This window comes from Heteronotia binoei, chromosome 20 (assembly GCF_032191835.1).
Source record: "Heteronotia binoei isolate CCM8104 ecotype False Entrance Well chromosome 20, APGP_CSIRO_Hbin_v1, whole genome shotgun sequence".
NCBI classification, from domain to species: domain Eukaryota; kingdom Metazoa; phylum Chordata; class Lepidosauria; order Squamata; family Gekkonidae; genus Heteronotia; species Heteronotia binoei.
Window position 1 is genome coordinate 19,059,039 of NC_083242.1, and position 13,493 is coordinate 19,072,531.

Genomic DNA, 13,493 nt, shown 5'->3' on the forward strand with positions numbered 1-13,493 from the left:
CCTACCTAGCAGGGTTGTTGCAAAGGTAAAATGGAAATGAATGAGGTTGTGAGCAACTTGGGTCCCATAGAGAAGAAAGGCAGGATATAAAAGGAAACAAATGGGTATTCTTGAGGGCAGCGAAATTTAAGACCCCCAAGAGCACACTGATGCATGTCCTGCCATTGGTTGTTTGATGGTGAAGATGATTTGTTTGTTTGTTTTGATTTTTTTAGCTCACCATTCCCGTAGGAGGCTCAGGGCGGGTTACATCATAAAAAGACAATCAACAATTAAACCCAATTAAAATGTATAAGATCTAAAATTACAGAGTAAACAGTGGAGACTAATATGACAAATTCTGCCTCACGGACATGGTCCTGCAGCACTGGAATGGAATGAAAGATGCATTTTTCATTTGTTACGTATCTGTTCTTGCACTTGAAGGGCAAAACCAATTAGGAAAACAATCAGTTTCTTTTGGAGGCAGCTTGGTAACAAGTTTTTTCCTGTCATTCATAGGCAAACTTGATATTGGGAGAACAAAGGACTTGTATCGGGACCTCATACTGATCTTCGATAAACTCATCTTGCCTACGCATGGCTCATGTCACGTCCAGTACATAATGTTCTACCTCTCCAGCTTCAAACTGGTGGGTATAGGTAGAGCGTGTGGTTCTTTCTATTTGTTACCTGGACCTTTTAGAAGGTGGCCATGAAGACACATATACAGTCTCCCTCTCCTTTCCCTGCCTTTTCAAACACAGCTTTGAATAAAGACGGGCATCGTGCCAGTCAGCAGTTAATGGAGTTTGGAGAGAGATCTCAGTTGACAAACTGTGAATTATTATCGACTGGTAAACTAGAATCAGAAACCCTGGTTTGGAGTGTGTTGCAAATCTTGGATTTGTGCAAGGTGCAGTCTGAAGGGTGATGCATCTTTCTCGGGAAGATTCTGCATCGAGGGAGTGCTGCATAATTGTATTGTGTTCAGTTTTGGGTACCACATTTTAAGAAGGATCTGGATACACTGGAACAGGTCCAGAGGAGGTCAACAAAAGTAGTGAGGAGTCTGGAGGCCAAGTCCTATGAAGAAAGGTTGAAGGAGCTGGGCATGTTTAGCCTGGAGAGGAGGTGGCTGAGAGGTGATATAATCACCATCTTGAAGTACTTGAAGGGCTGTCATATAGAGCAGGAGTGGCCAAACTTGCTTTTACAATAAATGTCAGATGTTTGAGAGCCACAATACATGAACATCAGATGTTTGAGAGGAGGAAGGAAGGAAGGAAAATAGATGGGAAGAGGTGGAAAGAAAGCAACGTTAAATTCATTCTCCAAGGCACAGTATGGCCACCCCTGATATAGAGGATAGTATTTTCTGTGGCCCCAGAAGGTAGGACCAGAACCAGTGGGTTGAAATTAAATCAGAAGAGTTTCTGGTTCAACATTAGGAAGAACTTCCTGACTGTTAGAGTGATTCCTCAGTGGAACAGGCTTCCTCAGGAGGTGGTGGGCTCTCCTTCCTTGGAGGTTTTTAAACAGAGGCTAGATGGCCATCTGACAGCAGTGCTGATCCTGTGAACTTAGGGGGAGGTATTTGTGAAGTTCCTGCATTGTGCAGGAACTAGATGACCTTCCAACTCTGTGATTCTGTGATAAAAGGAAAGGAGGAGCAGACAAGCGGTTCTAAATCGTGGCTTGCCAGATAGAAGCTCAAACAGTGCTTTGGATTCTCACCTGTAGCTAGCACAAACATGGTTTAGCTTGCTGTGTAAACTGAGCCATTGAATGAAACCACTCTCTGCCTGCAAGTGACATGGGAAATGTTGATACGAGATACAGTGCGGCAAATAGTTTTATTTTTATGTATTTATTTACACAACGCACAAGGCAACTCTCAAGGGACCTTCTCAAAACAGCATGCAAAGTGCAACCAATATAATGAAATTGTAAAAACAACAGCGTGAAAATTATCAATAATAAGCATTCAGCAGCCTAAAAACAATATTAATAAAACAGTCTTCAGCAATGTTCCCTCTAAGCTGCAGAGTCTTATGAGCAAAAATTCTACTTTGTGAGCTACCGGCATTAAAGTTGTAAGCTACTGGCATTAAAGCTGTGAGCTGCTGCATAAATTAGTGTGCTCTGGGGCCATTTTTCCTGAGCTAAGACAAAAACGTGTGAGATGGAGGCTAAAAATCTGTGAGCTAGCTCACGGTAACTCAGCTTAGAGGGAACACCGGTCTTCAGGCTAGGCACAGCCCAAGAGAACATCTAAGAATGAGTAGCCAGTGAATTCAGTGAAAAGTCTGTATCAAAATATTTTTTTTGGCCTGGCACAGTAAGACAGGCACCAGTCTCCAAGAGGGGAGGGCATTCCAAATAGGAGTCACTATTACAGGGAAAGCCCCATCTCTGGCTGTTACCTGCCTTGCCTCTGCAGGCCTGAGCCCAGAGAGCAGGGCTTGAAAAAGTGACCTGGACAGGGGTGGCCAAACTGCGGCTCAGGAGCCACATGTGGCTCTTTCACACATACTGTGTGGCTCTTGAAGCCCCCGTCAGCCAGCTTGAAGAAGGCTTTTGTCTCTTTAAATCACTTCTCCAAGCCAGAAGCTTGGAGAATGCATTTAAAGTTGCCTTTTTCCCCCATCCATCCTCTCTATCTATCTATCTATCTATCTATCTATCTATCTATCTATCTATCTATCTATCTATCTATCTATCTATCTATCTATCTATCTATCTATCTATCTATCTATCTATCTATCTATCATCTCTCTCTCTCTCTCTCTCTCTCTCTCTCTCTCTCTATCCATCCATCCATCCATCCATCCATCTATCCCTCCCCCTCCCTCCCTCCCTCCCCCCATCTCTCTCAATCCCTCCCTCCCCCCATCTCTCTCCTATCTAATCTATCATCCATCTATCTATCCAGTTTCGTGTAGTGGTTAAGTGTGCGGACTCTTATCTGGGAGAACCGGATTTGATTCCCCATTCCCCCACTTGCAGCTGCTGGAATGGCCTTGGGTCAGCCATAGCTCTTGTAGGAGTTGTCCTTGAAAGGGCAGCTGCTGTGAGAGCCCTCTCAACCCTACCCACCTCACAGAGTGTCTGTTGTGGGGGAGAAGGTAAAGAAGATTGTGAGCCTCTCTGAGTGGAGGGCGGAATATAAATCCAATGCCATCTCCCTCTCCCCCTCTCCCTCCCTGTCCCTCCCTCCCCTCCTGTCTTGCAGCTCTCAAACATCTGAAATTTGTTCTATGTGGCTCTTATATTAAGCAAGTTTGGCCACTCCTGGATCTGAACTTGCCAGCCTCTGCTAAGTGCAAAAATAAGTGAAGTTTTTTAACATATCGCTCTGACTCGCTAAAGAAATAAGAAAGAAAGGGCCCCTGTGCTCTGCCTCAACAGTTACGCTCATCTGAGCAGGGCCTTCCACAAGCGCAAACCTGTAAATGGAAAAATTCAACAACTACCTGCACAGGTGAATTCTCCTTTGTGGCCCACACATTGTGGTGAGGCCGATCTGATGTGGTCAGGAAGTCTCCCCCTCTCTTGGCTTTCTGCAGACTACGTACAAGTAGGGTTTTATTGTGTAGGGGTAACTGCAATGAAAACTTGAGTATCTTTAATAAGTATTTGGTGCCAGAAATGAACTGTGTGTTCATTTAGTTGCAAAAGTATTAATGTGTTCCATCTCTTCTTAGGGAATTGCAGAAGCTTTTGTGGAACACCTTTGGAAGAAGCTGCAGAACCCCAACGGTCCGGCAGTGATCCGGCAGGCTGCCGGCAGCTACATAGGGAGCTTTTTGGCACGAGCGAAATTCATCCCTGTCATGTAAGTCACCTGCCAGAGTGCTTGATCCAGTGCTTATTGGGTTCTCAGGGTTATGCTGTAAAAAGCACGGAGGTTTAAACACAAAAGCAACCAGGCTCAGCCTTGACTGCTGAAGAGCTCTTCTCCATAGAAGTGTCACAGTGAGTTTCTTTAAGGCATCCAAGCCTCTCTCTTTGGGCGAGAGCTGGAAGCCAACTCATCTGTCTAGGAACCAGAGGCAGTCAGACTTACTTTGAAAGGAAAGATCCCCTGTGCAAGCACCAGTCGTTTCCGACTCTGGGGTGACGTTGCTTTCACAACATTTTTACGGCAGACTTTTTTACGGGATGGTTTGCCATTGCCTTCCCCTGTCATCTACACTTTCCCCCCATCAAGCTGGGTCCTCATTTTACCTCGGAAGGATGGAAGGCTGAGTCAACCTCAAGCCGGTTACCTGAAAACCCAGCTTCTGCCGGGGATCAAACTCAAGTCGTGAGCAGAGCTTAGGACTGCAGTGCTGTAGCTTTAACACTCTGTGCCACTCTGGGGCTCTGACAGACTTACTTTACTTTATTTGATTTATAGCCCACCCTCCCTGCTGAAGCAGGCTCAGGGCGGCTCACCACGATGAAATCACCACAAACAATTAAAATTTCACAGCATTAATACATCAAAATTTAAAATGTAACAGTTAAAAACCAAACTGGCGCTAATATCATTTGGTGTTGTTTCATTTCCGATGGCTTCAGCAATTTCTTAAAATTTTCTCCCACAATAACGGTGACTTAGAATCAGTTAAAGGCTGACTAGAAGAGTGTGGTCTGACAGGCCTTGCGGAACTTGGCGAGATCCCGCAAAGCCCTCACTTCCTCTGGCAGTTGGTTCCTCTTAAAGAACTTGAAGGGATCCCCCCACCCCCGCTGTAATGTGATGACGGAATAAGAGCACTTTAAAGATACCGTCAGGGTCTGTAATCTTTTGAATGTGATTGATTGATTGATTGATTTACGGGGTGGTTTGCCATTGCCTTCCCCAGTCATCTACACTTTCCCCCCAGCAAGCTGGGTACTCATTTTACTGACCTCGGAAGGATGGAAGCCTGAGTCAACCTTGGACCGGCTACCTGAATCCAGGTTCCGCTATATATATATTAATGTACCTCATTATCTGAGGGAGTTCCACTAGCAGCCACCCAAGTTGTGGCCAGGTGTCCACTCACCACTGCGTTGTGCCGCATAGAGGTTATTCTCAGCCGATCGTGTAGATGGCTTCAGAGCAGAGTCTGGGAAGCAGTTTCTAGGATAAGCAGAACTCAAACCACAAATGGCACAGCAGACGTAAACAGACTGTTACTGGCTCTTCTCTGTTAGTTCTCAGTGGCGGCCTTTCCCACAGGAGAGTCCTCAGAGCCCAGACAAGTTTTGTTCCCTTGGAGCAGCAAAGCCTCAGTGTCAAGTCAGCTGATTCAATAACGAGACCTTGTTGATACAAAGTAGCTAGTTTATTGATATCATTGTTCTCGACTACAAGGAGATTGAAAGACTGAGGATCATACAGTAGAATGTAATCATATAAGGTACACTTCAAAGGGATTCTTGAGGGAGGGGGGTACTATGCAGGGCACATTCACACATTGATGTTACAACTTCGTTCTCAGGCCTGTTCTGGCCTTGAGCGTCTCCTCCCCCAGCGCTCGGCCTGAGAAGGCACCACAATCTCTTTCACATATTCCCATTTCAAAGCAAACTACATAACAAAGGGAAGGAGGGGGGGAAAGGAGAGTTCAAGCTAGCAGCATTGGCTTTTACCGAGGATGCTTTCCTCCTGAACCAAAGATGGCATACAGACTTGACCAGAATTAAAGCAGACTTGACACTCAGTGTAGGTTGTGTAGTCTTCAGGCAGCACCTGGTCTCCTGCAGCTGTTCTTGGCCTCCCTACCTGTAACTAGTAGCTGCAGTTCTACCCTCACACTTTCAGAGTCTAGGTGGGAGCCAGCCAAAGTTTAAAAACCTTTTACTTACGTACGTACATACATACATACAACAGACACTCTGTGAGGTAGGTGGGGCTGAGAGAGTTCTGAGAGAACGCTTGAGAGAACAGCTCTGAGAGAGTTATGACTGACCCAGGGTCACGCAGCTGGCTGCATGTAGAGGAGGAGTAAGGAATCAAACCTGATTCTCCCAGATAAGAGTCTGTGCACATACCCACTAATCCAAACTGGCTGTATTTATATATCTCTTAAGAAGAAGAAGATATTGGATTTATATCCCATCCTATACTCTGAATCTCAGTGTCTCAGAGCAGTCACAATCTCTTTACCTTCCGCACCCCCCCCCCACACACACACACAACATACAGCCTATAAGATGGGTGGGACTGAGAGAACTCCTGCAGCAGCTGCCCTTTCAAGGACAACTCCTACGAGAGCTGTGACTGACCCAAGGACATTCCAGCAGCTGCAAGTGGAGGCGTGGGGAATCGAACCCAGTTCTCTCAGATAAGAGTCCACACACTTAACCACCGCACCAAACTGACTCCAAACGCAAACACCAAACACAAACTAATATATTATTAGTTTAGAAATCTATCCTTATGAACAGTGATTCTTTTTTCAACCCCATTACAGTACAGTGAAAGCTTGCCTGGAGCTGCTGGTCAGCTGGCTTCACAAGTACATCGACCACCAGGGCACTGGCTCCAAAGCGTTCTGTGACGTCGCTCTGCACGGTCCCTTCTACGCTGCCTGCCAGGCTGTGTTCTACGTGGTCATCTTTCAACATAAGCAGATTTTGGATGGAAACTTGAAGAAAGGTAAGCATGATACAATACTGAGGCAGCTTCCAGTGGGGTAGCCATGTTGGCACACTGCAGCGAAAACAATACCAGTGTCTAGTGGCAATTTAAAAGCAGATCATATCAGTCGTGGCATAGGTTTCCATGTCATGCATCTCTTTATTCGTTCCTTTGATTGTGTGTCCTGTTGTACACCACGGGCTTGCAGCACTTCTTCCAAATGAGTTTTGTTCCCAAAAGTGTAATGATGTAATATATGATGCAAGTTTGGGGGTGAGAGCCCAATTCCGGTGTGTGTGCGGGGGGGTGTACATGCGTGGAAGAAAATGATGATAGTGGATTTATATTCTACCCTACACTCTGAAAAGAGCCCCGTGGTGCAGAGTGTTTAAGCTGCAGTACTGCAGTCCTAAACTCTACTTACGACCTGAGTTCGATCCCAAGCAGAAGCTGGGTTTTCAGGTAACTGGCTCCAGGTTGACTCAGCCTTTCATCCTTCCGAGGTCGGTAAAATGAGTACCCAGCTTCCTGGGGGGAAAGTGTAGATGACCAGGGAAGGCAATGGCAAACCACCCCGTAAAAAGTCTGCCGTGAAAACGTTGTGAAAGCAACGTCACCCCAGAGTCAGAAACGACTGGTGCTTGCACAGGGGACCTTTCCTTTCCTACACTCTGAATCTCAGAGTGGCTTACAATATCCTTTCCCTTCCCCTCCCCACAACAGACAACCTGTGGGGTGGATGAGGCTGAGAGAGCTCTCGCAGAAGCTGCTCTTGAGCAGAACAGCCCTGAGAGAACTTGTGACTGACCCACAGTCACATCAGCAGCTGCAAGTGGAGGAGTGGTGAATCAAATCCAGTTCTCCCAGATAAGAGTCCGCGCACTTAACCACTACACCAAATTGGAAGGAGTAGCATCTCTTATTGTTGTTGTTGTTGGTTGTTTAAGTATTTGTGTGTGTGTGTGTGTGTGTGTTTGCAGGCCTGGCAGTCATAGTGGCTTCTGGTGACCCCTAGTGGGGTAGAACAGGGGTGGCCAGACTTGCTTAACATAAGAACCACACAGAATAAACATTAGATGTTTGAGAGCCGCAAGACATGAATGTCAAATGTTTGAGGCCCGCAAGAAAGGAAGGAAAGGTGGAAAGAAAGCAATTAGATGGGGGGAAGAGGTAGAGGTCAAAAGAAAGCAATTTTAATGTTAAATGCATTCTCCAAGCCACCAGCTGACCTGGCTTGGAGAAGTGATTTAAAGAGATCGATGCCTTCTCCAAGCTGGCTGATGGAGCAGTGTGGGCTTCAAGAGCAACATAATATGTATGAAAGAGCCACATGTGGCTCCCAAGCCACAGTTTGGCCACCCGTGGGCTAGGATGTTTTTCAAATGTTTTCTACTCAGTGCTTCTATTTCCTTCCTCTGCGTCCTGGCCCTGGTATTCTTTGGAGGTCTCCCAACCAAGTGCTTGCCAGGGTCGGCCATGCTTCGCTTCCGAGATCTGACAAGACCGGGCTTGCCTGGGCTAGCCAGCTGCACGCTGCTGATCAATCTTGCCAGGCTGGCATCAGCTTATTGGCCAGGATTTATGTCACAGACAGAAATTCTGCTTTGCAGGTGCCTTGACCAGATAAATCCAGTTGGGGCTCTAAGAATCCCTCTACTTCTGTTGTTGTTTAGAAACACAGTAAGGCATAGTGCAACTTACGTTTCTGTTATAGAGAAGGCTGGAATGCTGGTAACTCCTCTGTCTTGTCTTCTCAGTCAGGCCTAAGCTATTTGTTAACCCTTAAGGATGCTCAGGGCGTTTTTTTGTAGCAGGAGCTCCTTTGCATATTAGGCCACACCTTCCTGATGTTAGCCAATCCTCCTGGAGCTTACAGTAGGCCTTGTAAGAAGAGCCCTGTAAGCTCTTGGAGGATTGGCTACATCAGGGGTGTGTGGCCTAATGCACAAAGGAGCTCCTGCTATAAAAAAAAAACTTACTGAGAATGTTACTTAAATATGCTTGTTGCCTTCCCAGCTAGAGCTGTGTCCCACCATCTTCAGCCATAACAAATCATTCACCTGTATTGTTTCAAAGGCTCAGCAGTGGGCAGCTGCCTGTGTGTGTGTCAGTAGAAGAAGAGCACTGCAGATTTATGCCCCCGCCCTTCTCTCTGATTCGGAGACTCAGAGCAGCTTACAATCTCCTATATCTTCTCCCCCACAACAGACACCCTGTGAGGTGGGTGGGGGAGGGGAATCAGAGACTCAGAGTGGCTTACAATCTCCTATATCTTCTCCCCCCACAACAGACACCCTGTGAGGTGGGTGTGGCTGAGAGGGCTCTGGCAGAAGCTGCCCTTTCAAGGACAACTCCTGCGTGAGCAATGGCTGACCCAAGGCCATTCCAGCAGGAGCAAGTGGAGGAGTGGGGGATCAAGCCCGGTTATCCCAGATAAGAGTCCGCACACTTAATCAATACGCCAAACTGGCTCTTAGATAGAACGCATTGCATGGAGAAGATTTTTAACCCACCCAGTTAAGGTAGACTGCTGTAAGACACTGCAGTTTTAGCACATGCCAGCGTTCAGATAAAAGAAGCAGATGCTTTTAGAGTCGCACACGCTGTGTGTTCGCAGACCAAAGATCTGCTTCGGTCGTCTCCTGCAACATACTGAACAGCCCTAACTCCCAGTGGTGCTGTACAGGAGGTTCACCCTTCAGAAAGGAAAACTCTTTTCTATTGTTTTTGTTTTGTAGGTTTGGCATTCCTGCAGAGCCTAAATTTTGAGCGCATTGTCATGTGCCATTTAAACCCCCTGAAGGTCTGCCTGCCCTCCATCGTGAGCCTCTTCGCTGCTGTTAACAGGTCAGTGTCTGTTCAATGCGCCGTAGCTTTCTGCATTTGCCTTGTTACAAAAAAACTGCTTGTGACGGAGGGGTCCTTTGAATAGAGGAAAGCCTTTGAGAAAGAAAGGCAGGTTCAAGCTAATGGCTCAGAGTTGCACAATATGTGTTCACGCTTTTGTAAATGATAAATTTAAACAGGCCTGTCTTGGACCCACGGTACTTTATATTGCAACAAGTGATCCTTGTGGAACAGTTCTGCTTCTGAATAAGGATTCTTAACAGTGCACTGGGAAAGGTCAGGAGACAGAGGGGCAGTGCTTAGGGTGGGTGGAATTCGGGGATGATGTGATGTCACAAGAACCTCAGAAGAGCCCTGCTGGGTCAGACCAGTATACCGGATTCGCTGCAAGGTGCTGCTCATTACCTTTAAAGCCCTATTGGGCCAAGGACCTGTCTACCTTAGGGACTGTCTCTCTCCACATGTTCCCCAGAGAGTACTCAGATCTGGAACACAAAGCCTACTATCGATCCCCAGGCCGAGGGAGGGGAGATTGAAAACCACCAAGCAAAGAGCCTTTTCAGTCACCACCCCTCATTGGTGGAACCAACTGCCGGAGGGCAGAGCCTTGCGGGACCTCACCCAGTTTCACAAGGCCTGCAAGACAAAATTATTTCGGTTTGCTTTTAACTGAATTGCCGATATAGTAGCATAAAAGGATGCCTAAGAGCACCGAACGCCATTGGAAATGAAATGACATCAGCACCAAAATGTTTTAATTGTATAAATTGTTTTTAATTGTTTCATCGTTGAATTGATGAATTGTTTTATATGTTTCATTCATGCTTGAGGGAATGGAATTGTTTTACCATGATTACTTTTTGGTGTGGTGGTTAAGTGCGTGGACTCTTATCTGGGAGAACCGGGTTTGATTCCCCACTCCTCCAGTTGCAGCTGCTGGAAGGTCCTTGGGTCAGCCATAGCTCTGTCCTTGAAAGGGCAGCTGCTGTGAAAGCCCTCTCAGCCCCACCCACCTCACAGGGCGTCTATTGTGGGGGGAGAAGATATAGGAAATTGTAAGCCGCTCTGAGTCTCTGATTCCCCTCCCAAACCCACTTCACAGGGTGTCTATTGTGAGGAGAGAAGATATAGGAGATTGTAAGCCGCTCTGAGTCTCTGATTCCCCTCCCCCACCCACCTCACAGGGTGTCTGTTGTGAGGGGAGAAGATATAGGAGATTGTAAGCTGCTTTGAGTCTCTGATTCCCCTCCCCCACCCACCTCACAGGGTATCTGTTGTGAGGGGAGAAGATATAGGAGATTGTAAGCCTCTCTGATTCCCCTCCCCCACCCACCTCACAGGGTGTCTGTTGTGGGGGAAGAAGATATAGGAGATTGTAAGCCTCTCTGATTCCCCTCCCCCACCCACCTCACAGGGTGTCTGTTGTGGGGGAAGAAGATATAGGAGATTGTAAGCCTCTCTGATTCCCCTCCCCCACCCACCTCACAGGGTGTCTATTGTGAGGGGAGAAGATATAGGAGATTGTAAGCCGCTCTGAGTCTCTGATTCCCCTCCCCCACCCACCTCACAGGGTGTCTGTTGTGAGGGGAGAAGATATAGGAGATTGTAAGCTGCTTTGAGTCTCTGATTCCCCTCCCCCACCCACCTCACAGGGTATCTGTTGTGAGGGGAGAAGATATAGGAGATTGTAAGCCTCTCTGATTCCCCTCCCCCACCCACCTCACAGGGTGTCTGTTGTGGGGGAAGAAGATATAGGAGATTGTAAGCCTCTCTGATTCCCCTCCCCCACCCACCTCACAGGGTGTCTGTTGTGAGGAGAGAAGATATAGGAGATTGTAAGCCGCTCTGAGTCTCTGATTCCCCTCCCCCACCCACCTCACAGGGTGTCTGTTGTGGGGGGAGAAGATATAGGAGATTGTAAGCCGCTCTGAGTCTCTGATTCCCCTCCCCCACCCACCTCACAGGGTGTCTGTTGTGAGGAGAGAAGATATAGGAGATTGTAAGCCGCTCTGAGTCTCTGATTCCCCTCCCCCACCCACCTCACAGGGTGTCTGTTGTGGGGGGAGAAGATATAGGAGATTGTAAGCCGCTCTGAGTCTCTGATTCCCCTCCCCCACCTGTCACGGCTGGGGCCGGGTCAGGCAAAGTCCAGAGGCAGTCCGTGGTCTGTAGCCAGTAAGCAGGAGGGTCCGAGGCGCCAAATCCGAATCACTGTAGAAGTATCGCAGGTCTGAGGTCCAGAAGCCGAGGTCAGGGAGTCCAGAAGTCCAAAGCCAAAGTCAGGGAGTCAGGAACCAAAGTCAAGCCGGAGTGGATGCTAGAATGTCAGGGAGATGACTAGTTGCTTCCACAAAGCTTCCTCCCAAAGCCCACAGCTATATAGCCCTCTGCTGGCTGTTGCCCGTTTGGGCTAATTGCTGGCTCAGGGAGGCAGCCAGGATCCTGTTACCACTCAAGCATCCTTGCTCTTAGAAGGGCCAGAATCCTCTCAGAACTCAGGGCTCAGGGAGCGTCTTGCTTGTGAGCGTGCCGCCCTCCTCCGATCCCTGAGGTCCTGCCGGAAGCGGTCACGCACACGAGCCACCCGAGAGGGCGAGGCAGGGGGGCTGGGATCTTCTCCAGCAGGAGGCAGGGGCACTGGTGCAGGTGGCAGGGGCACAGTTTCCTCATCAGACTCAACTTCCTCTGAAGGGTCCCCAGCACCCATGACACTATCCCCCCCCCAGGGCCCCCCTCCGTCGAGGGACCTGGAAGGTCGGGGTGGTCGTTGTGGAACTGGTGCACCAAGTCCGGGGCATGAAGATTGTCCTCGGGCTCCCAAGACCGGTCTTCTGGGCCGTATCCCTCCCAGTCCACCAGGTACTGGAGGCCTCCACGATGGTACCGGGAGTCCAGGATCTGGCGCACCTCATATTCTTCCTCGTCATCCACCAACACTGGTGGTGGCGGCGGTGGGGAAGGAGTCCGAGCTGGGTCAGGGGGTGCAGCCGGAACAAGGAGGGAGCGATGAAACACGGGGTGAATGCGGAGGTGGGGTGGCAACTGGAGCCTGAAGGCGACGGGGTTTATTTGTTCAACGACGGGGTAGGGTCCAATGAACCGTGCATCCAGCTTGTGAGACCGACCAGGCCGGCGCAGGTAGCGAGTTGAGAGCCACACCTGATCCCCCGGCTGCACTGGAGGGCCTTCTTGCCTCTTTCGGTCCGCAGCCCGTTTATATGCCTCCTTGGCTTGCTGTAGCTGCTCTCGGAGCAAGTCTTGGCTGGCACGGAGTTCTTGCAGGTAGGCATCGACGGCGGGGACATTCGTGGGTGGTAGGATCGCTGGGAAGAACCGAGGGTGGTACCCGTAGGTTGCAGCAAACGGGGTCATTTGGGTGGATGAATGGACCGCGTTGTTGTATGCAAACTCCGCTAGGGGCAATAGAGTGGTCCAGTCATCCTGCTGGTAACAGGTGTAACAGCGGAGATATTGCTCTAGCGTGGCATTGGTGCGCTCTGTCTGGCCATCTGTCTGTGGGTGGTAGGCCGAGGACAGGTGCACTCGAGTACCCAGGCTGGAATGGAGGGCTTGCCAGAACCGAGAGGAGAACTGAGGGCCCCGATCGGAGATCAGATGGGCTGGGAGTCCATGCAGACGAAAGATGTGTTGTAGGTAAAGCTGGGCCGTCTCCTGAGCTGTGGGGAGTTTCGGGCACGGAACAAAGTGGGCCATCTTGGTAAATAGGTCGACGACCACCCAGATACAAGTCTGACCCTTGGAGCGTGGAAGTTCCGTGATGAAGTCCATCGAGATGGTATCCCAGGGTCCTGAAGATGTGGGCAAGGGCTGCAGCAACCCTGAGGGTTTGGCTGGGATGTCTTTGGCCCGTCGGCAGACGTCACAGGAGCTGACATAGCGGGCAACATCAGCGCGAACTCGTGGCCACCAGAATTCCCTTGTCAGCAAGTGGGTGGTCTTATGCTGTCCAAAGTGCCCGGCGGGTAACGAGTCGTGGGTCAGGCGTAGCACTTCTGCCCGCAAGGGCCCGGGCGGCACATAGAGGCGTTCG

The 13,493-nt window shown here is 49.0% G+C and overlaps 1 protein-coding gene across 1 annotated transcript in view; it reads left to right on the forward strand.

Annotated features, from left to right (window-relative positions):
- RRN3 (RRN3 homolog, RNA polymerase I transcription factor) overlaps positions 1–13,493 on the forward strand; it is a 45,747-nt gene that overhangs the window by 23,914 nt on the left and 8,340 nt on the right. Inside the window, exons 11-14 of the mRNA XM_060260872.1 lie at positions 502–632; positions 3,687–3,817; positions 6,429–6,613; positions 9,334–9,442. Of these exons, the coding sequence (XP_060116855.1) occupies positions 502–632; positions 3,687–3,817; positions 6,429–6,613; positions 9,334–9,442 (556 nt within the window). The remainder of the gene's footprint in view (positions 1–501; positions 633–3,686; positions 3,818–6,428; positions 6,614–9,333; positions 9,443–13,493) is intronic.